Source organism: Pieris rapae, chromosome 6 (assembly GCF_905147795.1).
Source record: "Pieris rapae chromosome 6, ilPieRapa1.1, whole genome shotgun sequence".
NCBI classification, from domain to species: domain Eukaryota; kingdom Metazoa; phylum Arthropoda; class Insecta; order Lepidoptera; family Pieridae; genus Pieris; species Pieris rapae.
The window spans coordinates 2952982-2978428 of NC_059514.1; the positions used below are offsets into that span (position 1 = coordinate 2952982).

The following is a 25447-nucleotide window of genomic DNA, read 5'->3' on the forward strand; positions in this document are numbered from 1 at the left end:
ATTGGATTACCTTCAATTGCAACTTGATACAAATCTCTGATTACGCAAAGTATGATAATCTGTGGCCTTTCAACAGTAGCAGGTCTTATCGTAATTAGATGTAGAAAAATAATGTATAATCTTTAAAAAAAACATTAAATAAATTAGATTTAATATATATAAAATAATTAATTATTACTTATTAGATATTTATTGCTAGACATAATCGTGATTTTTTATGTAGTAGAAGGCAAACGAGGCCCATGGACGCTGACATTTCCAGAAGGCTCGCTAGTGCGATGCCAGCCTTTCAATTAATATGTTTCTATTATAATTCAGAAGTTACGTAAAAAAATACCAAACTTTTGGCCGAGAAACACAACAATATATGTATATAATTATTATCACATTGAAATCCAAATTAATTAACTAAAATTCACTAAATTGTTGTTAAATATTATTAAAATTTAAAGGAACGTACGTCAGCAAGATTGTTATAAAATAACAATGTTTGTCCATTAATTACTCCAAAAGTACTGTGTAGTTAAAAATAAGCAAAAAGTTTTAATAAGTTCCGGGTTGATATGGTCATTTGCGCGCTCGCACGTTCTGCCGGCCGAAATAAACACGTTTTGTGTATTGTGTGGGTATTAAGGTTATTGATATGAATTATCATTGTTTTCTTGAGAAGGTTTCTTACGGCACTGTTGCGAAAATCATTTGTCCACTGTATATCTTCTTCCATACTTATCGTGATAAATACGGCAGATGTGTGCGTTGAAATGTCTGCTCATATAAGGCACACACATTACTGCATCTATTTAGTAATTCACTGTTTATATTCTAAAATGAAAAAAATCAACATTGGATTTTTTACAATTATTTTTAAATACGTCGCTTGTGATAGATAGATAAGGATTGATTAAATTTTTAAAGGCAAGCTGCTTTCATGGCGTAGGCGTCTAGATTCATCATCTAGATTCTAGATCATAGAATAGTGTAGGCCGACAGAAAAAGCCGTCGTAAAAACTCCCGGTACTCTTTTAAAGAAGCAAATCATCAAGCTATACTTTTTTAAAAAACAAATATAGCAAATTAATTAGATCACCCACAGTTACGGTTACTGCTATCAGAAGTTTAAGATGTGTAAATATTTGATTCCAGCATTAACCGCTAACTTATTGATTGATACATCTGTAATCTTAATTACCATTTAAATATGTTAATAGATTTCTCATGATTGCTGTTTAAGTTATATTGTGATCAAAAAATAAAAGATATTATATTTCATATGACCAGTATTTGCCAGAGGTATTAGGTTCAGTATTCAGTGTATTGTAGTGTGTAGTATTTCAGAATATTCAGTGAACTTGTATGAAGCCCAAAAGGTCCGACTTGCCGACTGCTTGTCCGACACAGGATTCCGATCACCTTTTTTTTCTTCTGCCTAAAAAGTTGCAGGGGTATGTGGGTCTCGACTTCTCTTATTTAATCCCCGTTTTCTACCGATAGGATTTGTCCTAAAGCGCTCCCTCTCTAGTTCTGCTGACTTACTGCCGAGCATTTTATGTACAACACAAGGCAAAGCAAGTTTATAACCCACCACAGAACAAAGATTATGACGTAACTGTGGACAATTCTCCAACGTGATCACCTTCTTGCCTATTAGATTGACAGATGATTGAGACCTAAAAATGTTGTAGCGCCACTGATTTTTTTTTAATTTATATTTTATATCCATAATAATGAATATTAATTAATAACCAAACATTAGTCTTCAATTAAAAAAAATTAACTCTAGTATAGTTTTAACTTGCCACATTATGGCAGCATAGCGGCGCTAGCTATCAATATTTCTGTTTCTCAAACAATATTTTCCCTATATGATTTTACAATCTCTTACAGAGTATACCGAGTGGGCATATTGGATGAAAATGATCTGTGACGATGTGTAAATTAAGAGCACAACCTTGCACCATTGACAAAACCATGTTATCTATGTAGAAAATCGCTTGCGGGTAAAAAAAACAATACTTATGGCAATGTTTCAAAACAAACCGAACTATACAAGACTGGTTACATAACGGTATCTCGGTCAATGTTACTTGTACTACACAGGTCCTGCAATAGATAGTTTTGCAATTACCTGTTTAATACATACTGGTTTAATCCTATTTAAATATGTTTAGCAGAAAGCTTTTGCTGTTAAGACTGCCTTGCTTAAAATGATTTGAATTAGTTTTATTGTATAATAAAGTAAATAGAATCATTAACAAGAATATAAATTACATATTTAGTATCCTATCACAGTCTGTTCTTTTCTGCATATTACTTTATATCTAATAAATATTTATATACAATTACAAACTAAAAATATATCTAATAACTAACCTTAAAATTTAATTATTAAAAAATATTATTAAAAGGAGTCCCTTTAGGCAAGGTTCCGAAGGTACTAGCAGCGTTCCCCCTTTGAATAGCTAGACTAATTCTTTGTGCGAGGTAGCTGCCAGCTCTTCGTTCTCCTGTGAGGTCGACAATCATTAACTATAACCCGCTTAGTTTGCATAGGTTAAGGCAACAAATTAATTGCTGCAAAACTTGAGTTATACAGAAGTACATAATTTAATGGTTATTTTATAAAATTACACACGCACAGATAGTCTACCAGTCGTTCATTACACGTTTTTTTTTACCATATAAGTTTCGGAACAGCTGCGTACTGGCAAAAGTAATTTGTATTTACTTAAAAGACAACATATTGTACATAATTGTAGTAACAGTTATGTATGTGATTAATTTAAACAGTGTGAAAAAGCTAAAGCCTGCAAATACAGGGGTCTAGGCTCTGAATATGATTTTGTCCCATTCGGTGTCGAGACCCTTGGTCCGTGGGGTCCTAGCACGTTAAGGCTTTTTAGGAATTTACCAAAAAGGTTAGTCGACATCACAGGAGAACAAAGATCTGGCAGCTACCTCGCACAAAGAATTAGTCTAGCTATTCAAAGGGGGAACGCTGCCAGTATCTTCGGAACCTTGCCTAAAGCGACTCCTTTTAATAATTGTAGTAACTACATTATATCAATAAGTCGGATTTTGAGTATAAAATATATATACTTACATAAAAATAAAAATCAATTTCTATAAAAATCTTTGTCTCGCTACCCAAAAAGAGCCCAAGATGAGATCCAATCGGCAAGTATTGAATTCGATGTCATCACACACCAACAATGGGCGTGGAGAGGTGGACGCAACCTTCGCACGTCAGGAAGAGCATAAAGCTCTGCTGTTACCGCGTCCCGCCTCAGGCGGCTGTTGCTGGTGCCTTAGGGTTTTAGTGGATATGCACAATACCCCACATAACCCCTCCGAACAAAATAGTTGCGCCGGAAGCAATGCATTCTCCAAATAAACATCTATATTGAAACATGGAGCTTGACTGTGAAGGTTCCTAGTTTTTTTATGCAAACACAGTGGCTTCATATTCGCCCAAGTGAACGTAGCCTTGTAATAATTTAATAAAAAAAATATCTGTCATCTTATCTTTCATGAAGGAACCGCCAGAACATAGGGGTCTTAACTTGTGCTAAATCTCGACTGAATCTTATACTTCTGAGAAGGCGCAAATTTTCCCCACGCCCATTACAATATTACGGATAGTTGATGAAAAAATAGTTGAGTAATTTAAAAAATAAAAATATTGATTTATATTTTTATTTTTTAAATTACGCTACGCTAAGTGGCGCTACAACCTCTTTATCTGGCCCGTGATTTCTGAATCTGTTTCATGATCATTTTAAATCTAATAGGCAAGTAACTGATCAGCCTCCAGTGCCTGACACGCGTCGTCGACTTTTTGGGTCTAAGTCGGTCCATGTCGGTTTCCTCGCGATGTTTTCCTTCACCGTTCGAGCAAATGTTAAATGTGCATATAGAAAGAAATTCATTGGTGCACAGCCCGGGATCGAACCTACGACCTCAGGTATGAGAGTCGCACGCTGAAGCCACTAGGCCAACGCTAATTAAAATGGATAAATTAATCAAAAATATAATGACGTTAAAATTAGTCTCGTTTGTGTACTGAGCTTAATAGGTATTACGAAACTATAATCCAGCCAATTCTGACCACAAATTTAAAACAATGGATTATATTTCCTAATTAGTACGTGATCCGTTAGTGAAACCACTTTCAACATGTTTTCGTGTTTTTCTCTGTTTATATTGTCACGATTAATTACGAAATACGCGACAAACATTTTAAAATAATTTATATATGTTTAATTAATTAAAAAAACGTCAATATCAACACACAAATATACAGTATTTACTATTTTTTAATCTACATTGTGTACTTTTCATGCTGGCAACATTTCCTTGGAGTATTACAATACTTATTCGTTGAGCGAGGAGATTTTAGCTCAGGGGTCAAAGCCCACAGGTACTATCTACCTGGCGCCTTTGCACAAGAACCCTCGTGGGGCCCCAAGAGTCTGTGATGAAATATCTACAGTATATTTTGTTACAAGCTATCTATTGTAAAATACAAACAATTATCGTAAACGTAAATGTTACAAAAAATTAATAAGAAAAAATAATAAAAAAAGGAGTGTTTATTCTATTCCACTCACAAAGAATTCGAATCAGAGATGCATGAACTCCTTGGTTGGAAATTTGAAAAATTCTCCTGATTTTGAACTTTGGGAATGAATATGCACTGACAGCGTTCTGTATTAGACCATTAAACAATATTTACAAAAACGAAACACCACCTAGAGATCAGCGATCGTGCAGTGGTATCATTATTACTTAAAATACGAATTTGAATATATTAGCCTACAGTAAGACACTTCTATAGTGTTTTAATAGTATATATATAAATAGTTAATAGGTAACTAGGTATTTCTAATCGCGATTCGCTTGAGTTATACATAAGGAAAATTTAATACATTTAATCGATAAGTAGAATTTTTCAAATTAATATTCGTTGCACGAGCGGAAAATAATTATTTGCGCTTTGGAGTCAAAAATCATGCTCAAAGTGGATTTGCCTAAATGAAAATAAAATTATCTTTGCCCTCTGAGTTTATTCTATTACGTTGAAATCGGATTATAAACTCCGTAATTTTCTTATTTTTCGTCTATTTGTATAGCATGAGTCTGTAAAGACCACACATTATTAACGTGTAAACGGAAGATGTGATTAGCCACAGTAAACGAGCCGAAACGGGTCGTTAAACAAGACGTATGACACCTTTTGAGTCTTAGGAATAGGAATACTTTACATTTCGAATACATAAGTTGTCGTGTGAGTGTGTTTGTTTTGTGTTCTCGCGAATGCCACGCCATATCAGTTATAGTAATACTTACTGCACTTACTATAATGAATTGAACATTTATATTTCCATAATGAACCACGCAAATATAAGTCTTTCATTTAGTTTTGTTTCCTGTGAAGTATATACTCTTGGGCTATGGGAATCAATGGTTCTTTGCTTGCGAATGTTCTATTCATCGAATAAATTTAACATTATAGCGAGAGATATAGATTTGAGATTTTTTATAAGAAATAAATAATATACTGCTTATGTGTCATAATAACGTATGGTATTTCGTCATAGACAAACTCTATGAACTCTAAATATGACCCTTAAATGTAAAGCTCTTTGAAAATGAACCATGAAATACCTGTCACATACTACCTATTTGTGGTAACGGGACTACAAGTGTGCTACTGTGCATGCAAAGAGTGTTTAATTTAAATTTCGAACACATTTGATCCGGTACGTTCATGGAGAATCGAAAAAAAGTGGCGAAATAGAAAAAACTGGGTAGTCCATTATAGGGTCATCGATTCCGTTAGCTGAGGCACCTTTAGCGCATTGGCCAAGAGGCTTCCAACAGAGTGGAGAACCTGGTGCACCTGAAATTGGTGGTCACTGGAAAGAGCGCTGGAAGTATCTGATTTTGGAGACCAAACACTTTGTGACTCACAGAGTATATATATGGATAGATGAGTTTAATAGAAGAAGTTACGTCAAAAATTACGTTTCACCTCCATAAGAGTAGTTCCTGGTGACGTAAAACTTGCACAAATACCTTGTTATTGTATTAATAACTATTATTATTTGCAATCGATTTTTGTAACATTTTTCTCAGACTACTGAACTAATTTAACCTATTGTTCGTATGTTACTGTTAAAACGTTTGTGTTTTCACTAATTGTCTGCCTTTTACGGTTTTTTTACTTTGGATAGAGATGTTAATCTGTGTAATGCGCCGTGCGTATGTCTCTTTTTATTAAAGCTTAAGTTCAATTTGAGGGAGAGAAACGAAGTACTTTTAATGCCATTAGCCTGATTTAGTTCCGTGTTTATATCTTACTTTGACAATTTTGAAAAAACAATAGATATAATAATATAGATTCTTAGACATTCGTACATTGATATACATATATTGTTATTTTGTACATTTGCAGTGTATTGCCTATTGTAAAATTGTAATAATCTAATAATGTTGCCTAGTAAAAATAGGTGTGTATGCAGTTCCACTCGTATCACTTCGACGTCTGAGGCCAAACCGCGCACCAGCACTATGTGGAACGATTCGGGTCCTTCAAAAAAAGCGTGACAATAATCAAAAGGTCGGCAACGTACTTGACTTTGAAAGTGTCCATGGGCACTTAACAACAGAGGAGCCGCCTGCCCCTTTGTAACTTGTTCTTTAAAAAAAATATAATTTGTTATGATCGTATTCCTGTGAAACCTCCATGCCTATTTTAATAGTGTTTGATGGAATATGAGAAAACACAGACATTTTTAATAACGCCTATATTCAAACACTGACAGCGACATGCAATGTCAGGTCGGTATAACGGTTTACAATTTACTGTTTACACACGGCTTGCAGTTGCTCCGATTGCAACATGATGCTCTTGATAACATTACCATTATTTCTAAGATTACGCGTGAAGGAAAATCTGTCTCGAGTTTCATTATTTTCGATTCAGCGGCTTAAACCTGAAAGTTACTTTCTTTTTTTTATCTTTTATTTATAAATGTGTTAGTTTATGTTTTCAAAAAGAGGCTATTTAGTTTATCATGCGATTCCTAAACCCGAAGTCGTGAATTCAAATCTTGGCTTTTTCATCGGTATCGAAAAAAACATTAGTTAGCCATACCCATGACTCCAAAAAAATCAATATACACTATGTTTTTGACATGTAGGAGTCATACTCAAGTCTCAATGTATCGTACTCTTAAATCCATTGCAATCAGGCACAGGTGTCTGACTTCCTATTGAAAAATTCAAAAACAAATGAATGGTTTGAAACATGTGTCATTGAACATTTTCATGATGTCAATCCAGTACACAGAAAATTGTGAAGATAAAGACGCGTGTGAACATTTTAAAATTGATACTTTGGACTCTCGAGAAAAACAATACGATTTATTGCTACTACATGACATCATCTCAAATGAAATTAATTACAGCTCACTTCTAGAAACATTGCCCTTCCATGGTCTACCGGACTCGGGTTTCACGTTCACATCAACACTACATATGCCAAAATCTCAATTTTATTATACGCAGAGCGGAGATACATCAAGCAATATTTGAGCCATGACTTATTGAAGCTATCGCGGAATATCCTTAAAATGAGGATTAAGAATATCTCTCTCTCTCTCTCTCTTTAATCGGCAGCTCATGTCTGAGCGTCGAAGTTAGCAGCGAAGCATATATAAGCGGACTATCTGCTTCCATCGGTTTCTGTCCAGCGCTTCCCTTATGATGAGTCTTTCACTTGATCGGTCCATCTGGTTGGTGAACGGCCACGTGATCTTTTGCCTTCTGTGTAACCAACTACGATCAGTTTCTCCAAGTTCTCATCGCCTTTGCGCATCGTAAGGTCGAAATACGATTCGATTCGATTAAGAATACCCATAGTGCTAAATCACCTCCATCAAACACACCCCCCCATTCATACCAACACTTTCACACCCAGCCAAATTAGCTAATACATATTTATTTTGATGTTTTATTCAATTAAATTTTAGTAAAATTGCTATTTGTTTATAATTATTGTTAGCTGTATGCATACTTAATATGAAATAAATAAATACTCGTTTAGTATAGTGATATGTTTCTAGTACTAATTAATTCAATAAACAAATGAACGTCGTATTTAATCTTTAGCTAAACAAGATCTACTAAAAACCTTTCACTACCTCATTGCCAAATATCACACGGTATCAAGGACGTTATTACAATCGGGTCTGTTATTAAATACTTCTCTACTTTGCGAGGAATTACTTCATTATAAGTCGTATGCAGAAACAAATTTTTGAATTGTGTTATCTTAGCGGCTTTACGCCCGAACCCAATAATTAATCCACAATCTCAGATTGAAAGCAGTCTGAGATCAGATCGTGACAGTCGATCGATCTCCTATCTGCATCCCGATAACCGACCCCTACGAAGATAATAATAATAATCTCTCGCTCTTTACACTCTGACAGTACCAAATACTGGTATCTTTATTACTGGTATCTGACAGTACCAAATAGCTTTAATGTTACCAATTATTTTGACTGGCGTAAGTTAAAATCTTAAGATTGGATATTGGCTCAGTTGAACTGTCATTTTCATACAAAGGTATACATAAACCGATCCGACCTATAATGGATAGCTTGTATCCATAGATGGCTATTACAATCCGTCGATTGGTTATTGACCCACGTTTATCAATATCTGAATTATCATGTCAGTCTCAGATGGTTAAAAATGGATTGAGATAAAAGGGTTTGGGCGTTAGACTACGATACTGAAGGCGATTGAGGGCAATTTTCGATAGACGAAAGACATTTTTCTGTGGGCATTAAATACTTGTACCTACGGTAAAGGAATAATCGTGAGGAAACCATTGATCTTCAAAAGGCGTGTGACAGACACGGAACGCTAATCACCTACTTGCCTATCACAAATATATTGATAACAAAACAGAAACAAACATGTACGCACGGGTAACACGGTATTTTATTTACAATACAGCATTCTGGTCACCTGATATGGTCACTGCTTATACTCGTAGGAGGTAATGAGTCATCCCTAGGTCTATTAAACTGTATATAGAATATATATTTGTGATAACGGCAAATTGTTATTTTCTGCTCCTTATTGCCCATAAAAAAATATTTTTCCCATGTAATAACATTATTAAAATTAACCTATTTACTTTAATCAAATCTAACGCTGCTTAATTAATGTCGCCATATTAATGTACCTATATATAATTACGTATAATATTTGACATTTCCGTATCCTGAATAATGACATTACCGGGTTGTTAAATATCTTTGTAACTCGGAAATAGTTTTTGTTTCAGTGCTTCGTATGATACGAAAACGTATTATGTATAATTATTAGACAAATAAGAAAAAAAGTTGTTTATATTTATAAAAACGCAATTAATTACAATAATATTAACCTACATAGTAATAATTATTATTAAAATTAAATAGGAAAATAAAAACATATTTTAAAAGTTTTTTCCCAGACATTTAAAGTTGGCAGTATTTCCTCTCTATGCGGGAATGGGTCAGATTTTTTTATAAAATGCTTTATTTTGTAATACATATTATATAAAATATTTAAAACGTCCCTGTTCCCAACAATTTATTGATACTCTATATTTTTATGTCTATTAATTTTGATTTACATGAGTAATCATAATGTATATTTTATCCAAAACATATTTTCTTTAATCGTTTTAATAATTAATACAAAGAGTCTGGCTTAAAACGATTAATACAAATTACTTTAAAATCTAACACGAGACTAATCATGTGTCTCTAATCAGTGTCAGTAATCAGTGACATGTCTTACTTCTTCGTCAGTGAAAACAATAATGCTTTAACTATGATACAAAATTCCTTCATTTTGGAGTCCATATGTATGAGGAGTGTTCAACTAGTGGCTTTAGCGTGCGCCTCTGAGATCGTATTATATATTAATGTAGACACTCGTCGTGTACGGTGACGGAATCGGTCGTGATTAATCACCTAAGACCGAAAAATCAGTGTGAACAGAAGCCTGATCACCTATTTGCATATTCATTTACATATGATCGCGGTAAGAGCAGTGTTGGCGTAGGTTCGATCTTGGGCAGTGTACCAATGGAATTTATTTCTATGTGCGCATAGCGCATTTAACGGTAAAGGAAAACATCGTGAGTAAACCGACATGTCTTAGACCAAAAAAAGTCGACGACGTCTGTCAGGCACTTAAGTCTGATCACCGACTTGCCTATTAGATTTGAAAAAATGATCATGAAACATTATGATCGCGGTAAAGAAGTCTTAAAAGCTTAAAAAGTTGTAGCGCCGCTGGTTTAAATCGTTTTATAGAGACTAGGATATCATAAATCATAAGATTAAACACGTAATAAGTGCCTACAGGACGGTCCCTTAGTCCTAGTGCTTCACGGAGGAAGTTATAAAGGAAATATGATTGAAATAAATTGAAATATGATGATGAAGAGCCTTCATATAAATACCATAGAACTCTTTTGACAAGTCGATTACGTAATCCAAGGATCGATATGCACGAAATACTTCCATAATTAATTTTATCGTTCGCAATTCGATCATGGTCATCTCGGTCCAATAGTGATTTGGTTATGCAATTTTATGATGTACTTTTCAAGGCAATATTTCCTATTAATTTTACCAAGAAATCAGTTAATAGTCAATTGTAATGATGAGCTTCGCAGCTGTAAACATGATGTACACGTTTCTGCATCTGTTGACTGTTTTTTGAATCGAACTCAGAATCTCCAAGCCACTGCGATATAGCAACATACCAACTGCCGTTTAAGTTTTTAAAACATAATACATCTTTACAGTTTAAAGTTTCCTTTGAGTTAGACACAACTCCAACACATTTAATCTACATTGTAATTCAAGGAATTGTTAGAATGTCGCCATGTTCAAACATATAATACATTTTTAAAAATCACGCGTAAAGTGTTTTTTAACATTTTGTCTTTTGTTTAAGCGAGTAAAAAACTGATATTTTTTATTAATTATAGCGTAAGTATTACAAAAAAAACAAAAGTACAGAAAAAAATTAAGGGCTTTAACTTTGGAGCCTGAAGGGCTACCTACTACATTACAATTTGTTCCTAAAAATTCCTCATAAATTAAAAAGTTAAAATAGATATATTTATTACAGCAATCCTAATCAACAGGTGCTTGACACATAAGTTGACAGATAACAATCGCATATTATGTATCATATATACGCAAATTTCAACGCCAAGAGGTTCTTTAGTCATTATCTATGTCAAATTTTAGATAACGAGTATGACGTATGACATAAGTATTACCCATCCAACGTGATTTGGGAAGGAAGTATGGCTATTTAGAGTAATAAATCTAAATAGCGATAATGGAGCAATATCTAAGCGCACTTCACCAAGGAACGGTTACACTTAAGTCTACATACTTTTAAGTTGAATAAATATTTGATTGGGGCTTTTGACGGCTCGTATATTTTTTTATACCAAAGTCCATCGTATTAAATTCGGTATAAAGAATCTCAAATCTTCAAATAAAAACATAACTGAAGTCACGAGTTCCTTGTCTTCAACAATCGTGATCCAGGTTTTGTTTGTCGTGGAATAATTTATTCGAGTCATTATCAACGAATGTTGCAAACGTATATTTATGTCATACAATATCTATGTATTCACTGGCTTAATATTTACCAATATATAATATATCTACTGCGAGCAGTGTTAACTTGCTTCACCATTATTAACTTTGTCTCTTGATGTGTGAAACGCTCGGCAGCCAAGACTAGAATTTTTGAAGTGAACTTCTTTATCGGCGTTGGAAAAAAATACTGTCTCATTTTTTGGTTACGCGTCACATTTTTCCGTTACGCGCCATCTTTTTCTTGTCGCTACAACGGTTGATTGGAAGAGATACGAAGCCATTAATAACATAAAAATATAATAACGATAACAATGATAGTAATAATTCTAATACAATTACCGAAATTCGTATTCTGATTCTGTAAAAATGAGTTAATTATTTTACAAAAAATAATAATACCTATACTTATTTCAGAATTTATATTGAGTTTTTTTATGAAATTTATCTAATTCTCTAATTTAACTTTATTTAACCAGTAAAGTTATTTTTTTTACCTGCATAAGATATAAGATCATTTTTCGAAAAATTATATTTGCAGGTCATAAAGAAGTTTCGCTTCTTACGTGTGTACACAAGTACACGCACATTTTTTATACAATTTATTGGCTGAAGCGTAGTAGTGTTAGTGGTATTTCCGAACAAATCAACACACACACTCGGGAGCCCATTGGTTGTCCATGAAAAGCGGTATCATTTAACATCAGATGAGACTTCTGCCCGTTTGCCCTGTAATTCACCTGCTTGTGTTTGAATAACTTTTTGAAAATGACGTCGTAATGCTTTTTTGTTTTTTTTATAGAACGGGGGGCAAACGGGCAGGAGGCTCACCTTATGTTAAGTGATACCGCCGTCCATGGACAGTCTCAATGGCAGAGGTCTCGCGAGTGCGTTGCCGGCCCTATAAGATTTGGTACGCTCTTTTCTTGAAGGACCCTAAGTCGAATTCGAACTGTCCTATGCCTCAACAGACCTGATAATATGCATCGTTCGTTATTTCTTTAATTTGTACTAGGCGGTAAAGTGTAGAATTTTTGCCATCTCTTTGTTAATACGACTCAGTAGATAACATTTCTGAAGTGTACAAATAATGCATCTACTGACAACATCCTGTCATAAACACTATAATTTTATTTAATAACTTCTATGTACAAACATTGGTTATATGGTATATAATTATGAGTCATTTATGTCATTTTATATATTGACTTGATACAGTAACCCACATTCTACATGAAGGTTACAGTTATAAGGCCAGTTCTAGTCACTAATTAATGATTATTAAAGATTAAAAAACAGTAAACGCTCAGTAAATATTACGCTTATTAAATACACAATATTAATAATAATTATTAAAAAGTATTAATACTTTTGTCTCTCTCTCACTTGTTGAACATAAGAATCTTTGAAATTGAATTGAGTAATAGACAAAATTACAAAAAATCGTTTTTTTAGCGACTACTTTAATGGTCAGTTTGTCTGATATACGATGCTCCGCGCGGGGCTTTGGGGCTGGGTGTAGACTCTAAGCCCTATTCAGAAGGGTAGCAAGACCCTACCCACTCAGACACCTCAGCCTTAAAATGGGCCAAGGCATTCAACCCAAGGATACTGCTATATCCTGGTCTAGCCTGCTAAATTTCTTCGGCAGACCATTAACTATCTTTTTACTTAACGTCCCCTCTTCCTTTTGTCTTTTCAGCGACTTTGTATCTTTGAATATGAAATTATTAAATTAAAGTTAAGTGTTTTTTTTTAATACTTCTCTTTATTGGCAAATATGATGTACACATTTTTCATTGTAAATGTTGCACGCGAGTGCGTTGCCGGCCTTTGAATATTAGATTGAAACATAAACTGAATAAATTATATCATGTGTACTTCAATGAATAAACACTAGATGAAAATAAAAACATACATATACGTAAATTGAATAATATATTTTTGAAAGACAAGCAAGGAATCTACTACTCGTATAATATCTCGTCATATTTATTGATGGATGTTCTTCTAATTACATCTTTGATTATGATTATAGTTTGAACTTCAAATGTCAAGTCGTAATTTAAGGAGTAGATCATGCGCGCGCGCAAATGAAAGGTCATCTTTGTCCCTTTTTACACGACATTGCACAGGTACTGTACTAATATTGTTACTAAATTATTTATTAGAATTGACGTTTATATTGTAAATTAAAAAAATATCGTATTACATATATTAAAAATAATATTATAGGAAAATTAATTTGTGTTATGCAATTATCACAGTATATATAATTTATGGAAATAACTATGCTTGACGTGACCTTGGTTCGTAACATATTTCTTGGCAAAAACATACAAAACTGGCTTTATCTACGTGTGAACACGTGTTAGAGGTCACTTGGTAAAACTTTATCTGATTGTGATTTCAGATGATTCCTTGATTATCACTATTATGGAATAAGCTTTTGATTAGAAGAAGTGGAAAAATACAGATTTTTAATAATTTTAGTACATATATATAAAAAAAACATTGTTCTTCAAAAGTCAGTGTCCAAAATGTCATACTACCTACTTCTGTCTTGTAAATTAAATTAAATTTATAAAAAATATAATATAATGTGATAATATCAGTCATTATATTCTATTTTTTATAAATATTAAAAACCCATGATTTTAGCCCCTGAGATTTCTGTATCTGTTTATCTTGTCAATCTAATAGGCAAGTAGGTGATCGGCGTCCTGTGACAAGGATCTAAGGCAAGCCAGATTCCTCACGATGTTTTCTTTCACTGTTCGATTGCATGTTAAATGCACACATAGACAGTTCGTTGATGCACAGCCGGGGATCGAACCTACTACGTCGTTGTTCTTTACATTTCTTATATCTACGGTAAAGAGAGAGAGATTTTAATTAATTCATACAGTACTCCAAAAAATACTTATTACTTAAAAATATACTTACACAACAAGTAAAGAATAATACATGAATCTCTTTGATTCATTTATTTTTATAAAATACCCTAAAAATAATTTTGAATCGAATAATTTCAACCTTCCTTCAATAACTCGTTTTCAACAAAATGTATCTTTTAAAACGGTCTCTGAGATTCCCTTCATCCGGTCGAACGGGTGTAAATATCGTAAATTATCAATCATTATAGAGATTCAAATGGGCTGTTTTGATTTTTTCTTCTTACACATCGTAATTGCATATCTCCTTGGACCTTGTTGTTTTAATATATTAAAAAAATACTTAAAAGTAAGTTGTTTACAGAATTGTCAATAATTGACCGTAATGCATTCGAAACGTTAAAATTATTTCCATGAACGCATTCCTTAAGTTATATATGATAATAACTTATGTTTAAAAATAAATCCAATTTAATTTAATAAGTTTCAATATCTTTCTCTAGTCTTTCGTTCCTCAACTGAGCGTATCTTAAGGCACTTTCTTCGTGCACCACGACTAAGGATCCTTCAAGAAGAAATTCCGTACGAATTCTTAAATGGCCGGCAACATACTTGCGATCCTTCTGGCAATGTTTGCGTCTATGGGCGGAGATATCACCTAAGATATGGTGAAACTCCTGCCCGTTTGCCTCCTATTACATATAAAAAAGTCAGAAGATTTGTGTATAAACTCAAAGACTAATAAACCAAATTAAACAATAATTCACTAATATCCTACATTGTCTCTGAATTATAAAGACTTTTTTAATATTAAAATGACCAGCTAGTGACTAGAAAGATGTGCCGCAAGAAATGAATAAAATACTTGACTATCCGTACTTAGAACGTACGTACTAGGTACGTACCCTTATTAGTATTTCAAATCACAACGTTGAAACTCAAATGCAATCGATCGATTCTCGATGTTTATTAAATCAGCGCGTGAACGGTGACATTTGACTTGTAATCTAAATTGATAACACATGCAATTCAGCTCAATTACATCAAATAAGTGACTGCCGACCGACTTTCCTATTTAGTGTGTGGTCATCGGGTTAGATTCTTCTATATTGCATAATATATACCTTTATACTAGTTTCTTCTTAACATACTTCGTAATTTGCATATGTTGGCTTTACTGTTACTCTAAATCAAAGGCTAATCAAAGGCTAAAAATCTCACTAATATTACGCGAAAGTTTGTAAGTATGGGTAATAAAAACGGAAAAATACAATAACGTAGCTTAAACTTCAGAATTGCACAGACTACAATTTATAAGATATTGTGTTAAGTGTCCAAAATATCAAGTAAGTAGGAAAACGTCTACCATCTACGAGCTAGTCTGGCGTGAGCTGCCAATGAATGTATGATGGAAATGTTTATGTTCATTAGTCAATATTTTTAGTAGTTCTTTCTACGCCACATAAGCTACTCGAAATACTAATCCTGCGCAGACGAAATCGCGGAGCAGCTAGTAAAACAATATTTCCATCTAAAAATACTAAACATAATTTTAATTTAACAAGTAAAAAGCGCCTTGTTTTTGTTTTCGCGCCAACCACAGATCACATAACTCCACAGATAAAACAACGTTATGCAGATGTATGGTATATTTTCATATACCAAACCCTAGTAACACGTGTTTGCTTGTTAAAACTTCCAAATATTTCGATTTACACCGGAAAATACCGTTTATTGTAATAGTTTAGTCCACGATTGCACTTAGGTTTTAGACTAAACTTTCAATGGATTAATTGCTACGTTTGTTTTATAAACAAGTCATTACTAAATGCTAAATCTGGACTAGTTAATACAACAGGATGTGAACAGTTCATTGATCCCGTATAAGCCTGCGCGGGAATATAATAAGGCTTTGGGCTCATTAGAATTGCAGATACCTTACATTTAGAAACCACTATATATTCCACTATTATAAAAACATAGTTCTCGATACCTTTAGTTATTATGGTAAAATGTTTTTTATAACTGAAATATCCGAGGCGACCGGTGTCGCCACATTTCGCGCCATTGTAAAACGTATTTTTAGATTAATTTAAATAATATTACTAGATGAAACTACCACTTAACATAATATTGGCCAAGTAGCTAGTATTGTCCCTGAGGTCCTAGGTCTGGTACCCAGCTGTCTGGCGATAGACTTTCTATGTGCGCATCAGGTAAAAGGCATCACCTATTTGTCTATGAATTAAAAGTAGCATTATTTCTAGCGCCTTTGGATTTTTATATTATTTAAAATTTATTTGTATTATTTCAATTAGAATGAGTAGTCTGTGAACCAGTATATATACTCAGAGATAAAAAAGTTCTCAATACTCTCCGTATGAGGTTAATTCCCACGAGGGAAATGTGTAATATTTACAAATACTGCGATATAATGCGATAACATTCGATCTTTGTTATGATTAGATTTCACTTCCGAGTAATCTTTAACTAATAAATCCAAGCGTAATTTACCTCAAATATATCAGACAAGATATAAAGTCTTTCAATAATTTGATAAGCATGTGTCAATAACCAATTATATGATTATATACAGCCACTGACAATACAAGCTATCCATGGTAGGTCGGATCGGTGTGTGTGGAATAGACCTTTGTATGAAAATGACGGTTCAGTCAGTTTTTAAAATAATGAAAAAACTATTTGATGTGTTTTAAGCATAGACAAATAATATTAAATAATTTTAATATTATTTGTACGGTTTTTTTACTTTATTTGGTTTATATTGATTCTGAAATGTGAGTGTAAAGAGCGAAATGATTGCATTCTATCCTATCGTAGGGTTTGGTTATTGGGATGCATATAGGAAATCGATCGACCGTCGCGGTCTGATCTCAGATTGTTTTCATTATTTCAGATTATGGATTCATTATTGGGTTCGGGCGTTAGGCTCAAAAACGTTGTTGACACGGAGTCAACAGCGCACCCACTAATGTGTTCAGGCTCGTTTGTCCCCCAATCCTACATAAAAATAGCACGAAGTATTCACCCAAGTCACAGGTTTATAAACACTTGCATAGCCGGTATGAAGCAGTGAATCACGTGCAAACATACCGACATACAATTAGCATAGGAAATTTGATTCGGTTAATTAGTATTTTATTGTTACTGACCTATTTTATTATTATAAGAAAAAATGTATTACTAAGGCAGTTGAATCATATTTTATGGTGATACGAAAGTAGAACGTATATTTTCATACTAAATGCTCAAGACCTGACTTAATTAACTAAATTGAAATTCTAGATATTATGAGGAATATAATTAAATTTAAGGCATAAAACAATTCAAGCCTCATTTATTACTTGAAACATACATTTCAATTTTTCATTCGTATCAATTCTTGAAAGACCGGCAACGCACTTGTGAGCCTCCTGCCAGTATGAAAACCTAAATTTAAGTCTTTGCATAGGTACATTTAAATTTTAAACGATTGTGCAAACGACAGGTGCTCTTAAATCTTAACAAACATCTCTTATCAATGTCAATTAGCAGTTAAATGCTAACGTGCCTGAATCCGGTAATCCTTACAAGCAGTGGTAGCAAAAAAACTTACTTCACATAAAACAATTCTATGTATAAAATAATATTTTGACTGTACGTACGAAAACAGAATTATATTTTGTAGGGAATGACAATAAATGAAATAAAGGATGCAAAATCCTTTTTTTGTATGGTGCTGTTTGCTTGCGATTCAAACTCCATATATATTAGTGTAAGCAGTATTCAATTCCCGTCTGTGCATCAATAGTCTTTCTGTCCATGTGCGCATGTAACATTCGATGAAGGAAAACTTCTTGAAGAAACCAGCTTGACTTAGATCCAAAAAGTTGACGTGTGACAGCCTCAGGAGGCTGATCACCTTCTTGCCTGTAAGATTGACAAATGATCTTGGAACAGATACATAAACTCAGGCCTACAAAGGTTGTAGCGACACTGATTTATTTTATTTATTATCCTTGATGCTAGTTGCAACCGCAATGCTAATTTATGTGAAACTCAATTTAATAACGTTTCTTAAATCGCATTATTGGCTAAGACATTTCGTAGTTATAGAATGTCAGCGTATCAAATCCAGATTTAGCATGCATTGCAAAATGAATCTAGTTACTTTACGTAGATTTTTATGGAACGTGACAAATTTTTGTATTTAATTTTATCGGCTTAGATGCTGTAATGCGTATGCAGTATTGCGCTTACAAAGTTGTAACATTCCATATACTTAAAAATAGAACGCCGGAAGTCGTTTTTGCTGGAATCCGTTTGACAATTTCCACGAGCGTTTTTTTTTTTCTATAGAGAGCCAGTCATAAATAATACTGCGTAAGAATTCCAGTTGGTCATGCATTGGCGATGGTATATAAATATTACGCCAGACGTGACCATCGACAATTGAAGTTTTACAATAAAACTCACGGTTTTCATTTCAAGATTCGATTTTCAAACCCGAACAAAAAAAGGTTTGGACTTTCATACACTGTTATTAATTTGCTGACTGTACTACTACGAGTAAAGTTTGTTGTCATAGTGCAGCTAAAAATACTCCCCCTTTGAAGAGCAAATACCATTCAAACAGAGCGGTATACTTTATTATTCAAATTATCTTAATTTGTTCTAAAGGAAACTTCTGACATTTGACTTTCTAGCCATTTTTGAACACATTTCAGTGTCGTTTCTAAGCAATCTTAGCCGATGCCAGGGGAAGGCACTAGTATAAAAATTAAATGTGCATCGAATATTGCATTACATGCAATTGAAATATAAATACCGCACTTGAGAGTACTCGAATTTGATGCTGTGCAACGATCATAATATTAATAGGTACTACAATCAAGTGAAGATAAGGAAGTAGGTTATACCAATAGAATTATTTGGTATTTTTATGTTCCGTTAACTTACAAAAAAGTGTTAATTTTTATATGGACTCACGCCTCCCATGCTTGGTGTTTAAATTTTACGATTATTTAAATGACCCTAATCTTTAAAATTCATTTGCTCTAGTTTAAACAGTTTGTATGACTCAAAACTTGGCGATTAAAAAGAGTGGTGGAGAGTCTCTTGCCAGGTTTTCTTGCCCGCTCTACGCCCTTTACTAGCGAACTGGTAGCCAATTTTAATTTAGAATTAATTTAATATATTTTCTATTGACGTTCATAAGTGTATCTGTATGTATATGAATATTGTGAGTTTCCGTTTGAATAACCTAGGGCTCCTAGATTTAAGCCCGGTAATTGTTTCGCCTTAATGTATATATACTGCTTGGTAGGCACAGACGGCTAATTGAGTTGAGACTAGTTTAAAAAAATATTTCCGCTTAAGATAAAAAATCAGTAGTCCACTAATTACATGACTATAATTAAAATAAAATTATAACACGATTCATATAAAAACATAATTTATGTAAAAATATATTAGTTAAATAAGTAATTTACCGGCTGATTAACAATAGCAATGAATTTAAAATTAGTTAATCGTGCGAATAATGTGCGTCTTGCTTGAACTCGGTCAAGGTCTTACTTAACTGTAAATCAATGTTTTAACGTGTATTTATTAAAAAGCATTACTTAGTAATTACTTGTTTAATTAACAGCTCAATGTTACATCTTATGCAATATATTAACATAGAGGGAGACACTGCCATCTAGTGAAACGATGAATATTTAAAAAATCATGAAAAGCGTACATATATTTCGACACACTGTTCATCAGTCAGGATGGCCGAGCGGTCTAAGGCGCCAGACTCAAGGGAATCCTTGCCTGTATAACAGGTCTGAGCTGTTCTGGTCCTCTCTGAGGGCGTGGGTTCGAATCCCACTTCTGACAAACTTTTTATATTTCTTATGCTAATTTATTTTATTCGTAGAACGGTGATTCTTATATTTATTATATTTTTTGAAGTACCAGTAATATTGTTATGTATTTTAATAAACATATTTTTGGCTGTATATTAAGATAACTTTTTATAGAATCCAATTTAAAATTCGGTAAATATATAAATAATAAATTTAATGTATCAGTTATAATGCATTGGCCTGAATACTTATGTTATATTTTACTAAAATAAATTTGTACAGTATCATATGACTTAATATTTAAGTATTTTTATTATTTATATACAATAAAACAGAAAACACCTATCAGCTCTATTCAAACGCTGTACATACAAATTGACAGACGATACACTTCCATGCATTATTGTAGGTACTATATATTGCTTAAATTCGGCTATTAAATCACAATCCTCGGTAGTATAGTGGTCAGTATCCCCGCCTGTCACGCGGGAGACCGGGGTTCGATTCCCCGCCGTGGAGTTCTCTTTTGTATATTTTTTTCATGTACATGCCTTGTTATTATTTAATTATTTATAAATATAATTTAATCTTCAAGCATGGTATATATTACAGAAAATATTTAACAATTTATTTATACATTTTAAAAAACTTTCCATGAAATTTGACTTTTAAATAAATCTAAAATTCTTTAAATAGTAGATAGTCCAAAAACACCCGAACTACTTAAATTATGAATAATATTATATGTATAATTTAAATAAAACATTGCGTCATCAAAAGGCGATGATTAAAATCCCTTACAAAACTATCACTTGTTATAGCGACATCTAGTTGAAACATTCCAAACTATGTAAACTGTTTGTTAACAGCGGCTGAGCGCGTAATGGTGCGCGCTGCAGTGTTCCTGCTGGCGGTAGCACTGTGCCGCGCCGGCACCCTTGATTCCGAATTGGGCGTCGGTAAATCTATCAACATATTTATGAGGTAATTATTTAATTTATATTTATTTACAATATCATCGTTCCATATAATATAATATAATATTTGTAAATTTAAAAAGATAGTTCATAGTAAATACTTGTAACCTTAATTACTAATTTAATTGATTAATGTATATGTATATACATGTGTGTGTGTGTATGTATATATATATTTTTTCCTTTATTTTTTATTTTTTTGTCATTCGGTTTGATATGTGTATGTTGTTTAGTTGATATTTAGTGTAAATGCTGTGTACAGATATAACTGGAAGTCAGATTTTTAAATGTTGTTTAGTATGTAATAATTTTATGTATGTAGTCAGTCTGTTTTCTGTTTTTGTACCTTAATGTGAAAATAAAATAAAAATAAAAATATTAAATAAACAACAACGAATATTGCAATCTATTTAATATAAACATTAGTATTCATCGCTTACTCAGTATGGTCTTACGACACCTGAGAATTCTGATATGGTCCTTTGTTTATCATTATCTTATCACTGGATAACAACGGTATGCGATACAAATGCATAATTAATGGTAATGTATGACCTGATCATCAATCAACATTCCCTCATTTAAATGTGTTGAATTCCTTATAGTGTGTATCGTTAATTATTTATGTATTTTTATATGGGCGTAATTGACGTAATGTGCTTTGAGAAACTATGTATTTAATAAATAGTTGAATAATTCGATGTTTTATTGTATTTCATACCTCGATACATGTGTTAAAAATAGTACTAAAATGTATAAAAAATATATTTTCTAAGTCCTGTAGTAATATGCAACATAAGTCTGTATTGTCCATAGAACTGCGTCACTTACAATACATTCTACATGTACAAGTCAATCGTTACTGGCTAAAGTATAATATAATTTCATACTTAGTAACATATAACTAATATATATAATATATAGATAAAGTTGTATTCTACTAATTCGCAAATTATGCCCCCTGTTGAGAGACTGGTAGTCAAGACAGAATTTATAATACCGTCCATAACTCAAGATTTAAGACTTTTTGCCGTGCACCACCATTTCTGTAAAGACCGGCAGCGCACTTGCGAGCCTTAACTCTTAACTATGAGCCGAGCCGCCTGCCTGTTTGCCTCCTATTACTATAACATAAAAAATAAATATCAACACGACAATTTATTTGTCACTAAAATTACTATGAAAACAAATCTTGAGAATTGGTATTAGAAATATTCGGTAGGCGCTCACATACACAATTATGGCTATGCGGCTATTAAAAATCAATTGACTGCATTGTTTGAATAATAGTAGGAATATCAGAATTTCAAGGAATGCGGTATCAAGTTATTAATACTACCAAGTTTTTAATTGATATGTTTTGATCATACGGTAAGTTAATATACTCGTTTTTCAATAAGGATAAGGAAGTAAAGTTTGTTAGTTTGATATTGAGCGATTTCACAAGTCGAAAGTTTGGGGATAAACCTTAGTGATACGTCTGATGGTAAGTGTATTCGCTATAAGTAAATTATTTTCTATTTTTTCGTAGGGGTAAAACTGAAAAACTAAAAGCTGAATACTTTTTAAAAATTATTACAATATGCGCAACCAAATCTGTGTGGGAGCCATCTAAAACCTTTTGGCATAAAACAAAATATTGTTGTATTTTTACAAAATGTATTTCATTTTTTACACTCCTTTGTCATTGTTCTGTCACATTTATAATAATAATAATATAACCTTTTATTCAAACAAGATACAATTTTACTTAAGATATAATATTCATTTTTAGTATTGAAAAAAAAATAACTTAAATATAGTTGAATTAACATTCCCTCGACAACCTTGTCTGTTTGACTGTTGGAAAAGACTTCCTCCAATTGCCACTATAAATTTCAGACCTCGGCAGTTCGGGTCCCTGGGCTCTTATTTCATCAAACCAACTTACAAATGATGTACCCTTTTTCATCTTCATGTGACCTGTGTACCAATGCATTAACAAACTAGTCCAACTCTCCAAACAAAAAAGTTTAACTGCTGTCACATTTATAGCACCATTTAGGGCACCCAAGTCATGCTACTGCACCTTTTTCAGATATGGCTACCTCAGTATTTGTATGCGAGTGGTTCCACGTAACGACACAGAGTCCTGGGTATTTCGGGAGCCAACAGTCAGTGTGTTCAGAGACGTGGAAAAGTTCACGGTTGCGCCGAAACCTCGACATGCGAAGACTCTCTTCGACGGCGATTTTCACATGGAGTTCTGCGATAACCTGAAACAATTGCTGCAGGCGTATTTCAGAGACTTCAGCTTTGAAAGGTAAGTTTCTTCTATAAATACCCTATGACCCGTTAACGTTGCAAGAGCAGAGTCAGGCATGTCAATCTTAACCTTAAGGCATGAAGCTTTCTAATAGTTGGACACAAAAGGATATATATTTTTATCATAACGGGGTCCAAGAGGTTCTACTCGAGTTAGCCGTGGAAACTCACACTGTCAAAAAGAAAGCAAGCAAGCTTAATCAAGTATTCTGTATTTGTCTTGTTATGGTTTTGACTGTTTTCTGTGAGCAGCCATTTTGTAATTGTAACTATGATTTTTGAGAGTTTTGATTTTTGAGATTTATGAGAAACTCATATATAATTGGTATCTATAATGTTCCAGGTTAGAGCGGCCATGGCGAGCGTTCACAGCTGGTTGGCCGACTGATATCATGGCGCGGAATTTGGGTATCAACTCCTCTTTTATCAACGGGGACCACTGCTATGTACTTGTTAGGGTGTCAAGGTAAGTTAAGCGTTTTGACTGCTAATCTTGGTGTAATATAATGGAGGCAAAAGTATTTTATTGTTATTTATTTTGGCAGCAAGAAGCACGGAAGGTTAGGGCACCCAATGAGCTAACTTACAATGTTTCATTTCTGACCATCTAAGAAGCATTCTTCATCATTCTTCAAACAGTCGAAATGATGACAATGCTATATCTTTTGTGGCCATTTTTACGAAACAGGGAGAAACTATCTGGCTGCGCAAAAAGAATTGTTTACCGCTGCCCACTGAGGGCAATTGTAGCGCCTGAAAAAGTGTGTTCTTGCGGTGTAAAATTTTATTTCTTTTTCTCCATATGGTTACCTGGTAGATAATCGATTGTGATAATACATTGCCTTAACTATTTAAATGTCATGTTTAAACTAAGCCAACTAAGTATTCAATAATTAAAAAAATAATTTCAGGTTTCGTGAAACGGCAAAATTAAGTGATTTACCACCAAATGTACCGGTGGAGGATGTAGTATTTGATGCCATACAAGACACTACTATTGGCGACACGGTGTCTATAGCAGATTTCATCAGAAAATACGGATCGCACTATATAGCATCTTATATAACTGGAAATTCATTATACCAGGTAATTTAACTGTTGATTTAAAAAACATACTTCCCAAAACGCTATATAATATAGTATATATAACGTTCCTAACGTTTGATAGAAAGTACGATACAATTTATTTGACAACAGATTGCAAATAGTGAGAATGTTATTAGTATTGTCTTTTATTATGAGAATGTTATTTCCAAAAATACTTTCTAATAGATTTTTTTACAAATATGTGTTTATACAATTATACTATTAAAAGTATTACTTTAGGTTATAAGTTTTGCTATGTTAATGAAAACTAAAGTTACATGACAGAAAAGGAAAATTTGTTCATAAAAACCGTAGAATAGACTTAAAAATATGGTTACAAAAGCAAATACTAAATCATTACAATTTTTAAGTTTCATAATATAAAACAGTCGGCATAGAAAGGAAAATAATTTTTTACCACTGATTGAAGTTTTAATAATGTTTTTAATATGTATAATGTAACGTAACAGTTAAAGATTTTTTTGCATTAACTTGCAACGTGTTAACTCACGTAATATTTTCCATGGAGTGAAACGTGATTATGTTTTGAAGAGATTTTGAAAACATACCGATAATTTTCTTTACCCATATTCCTGACTCACCATTTATAAATATGTAGTTGTGATTTAATACCGTTAATAACT

The 25447-nt window shown here is 33.1% G+C and overlaps 1 protein-coding gene and 2 non-coding genes across 6 annotated transcripts in view; all 3 read left to right on the top strand.

The window, feature by feature from the left end:
* LOC111002927 (torso-like protein) overlaps positions 1–25447 on the top strand; it is a 38264-nt gene that overhangs the window by 9920 nt on the left and 2897 nt on the right. For all 4 annotated transcript variants that reach the window (XM_045628637.1, XM_045628640.1, XM_045628638.1 and 1 more), the window contains 4 exons: positions 21306–21420; positions 23491–23715; positions 24061–24183; positions 24629–24803. In XM_045628637.1, coding sequence (XP_045484593.1) covers positions 21306–21420; positions 23491–23715; positions 24061–24183; positions 24629–24803 — 638 coding nt within the window. The remainder of the gene's footprint in view (positions 1–21305; positions 21421–23490; positions 23716–24060; positions 24184–24628; positions 24804–25447) is intronic.
* Positions 20353–20467, top strand: Trnal-caa. Its single transcript has 2 exons — positions 20353–20390; positions 20423–20467. It is a non-coding gene; the product is annotated as a tRNA-Leu (tRNA).
* Trnad-guc lies at positions 20884–20955 on the top strand. The gene has a single exon. It is a non-coding gene; the product is annotated as a tRNA-Asp (tRNA).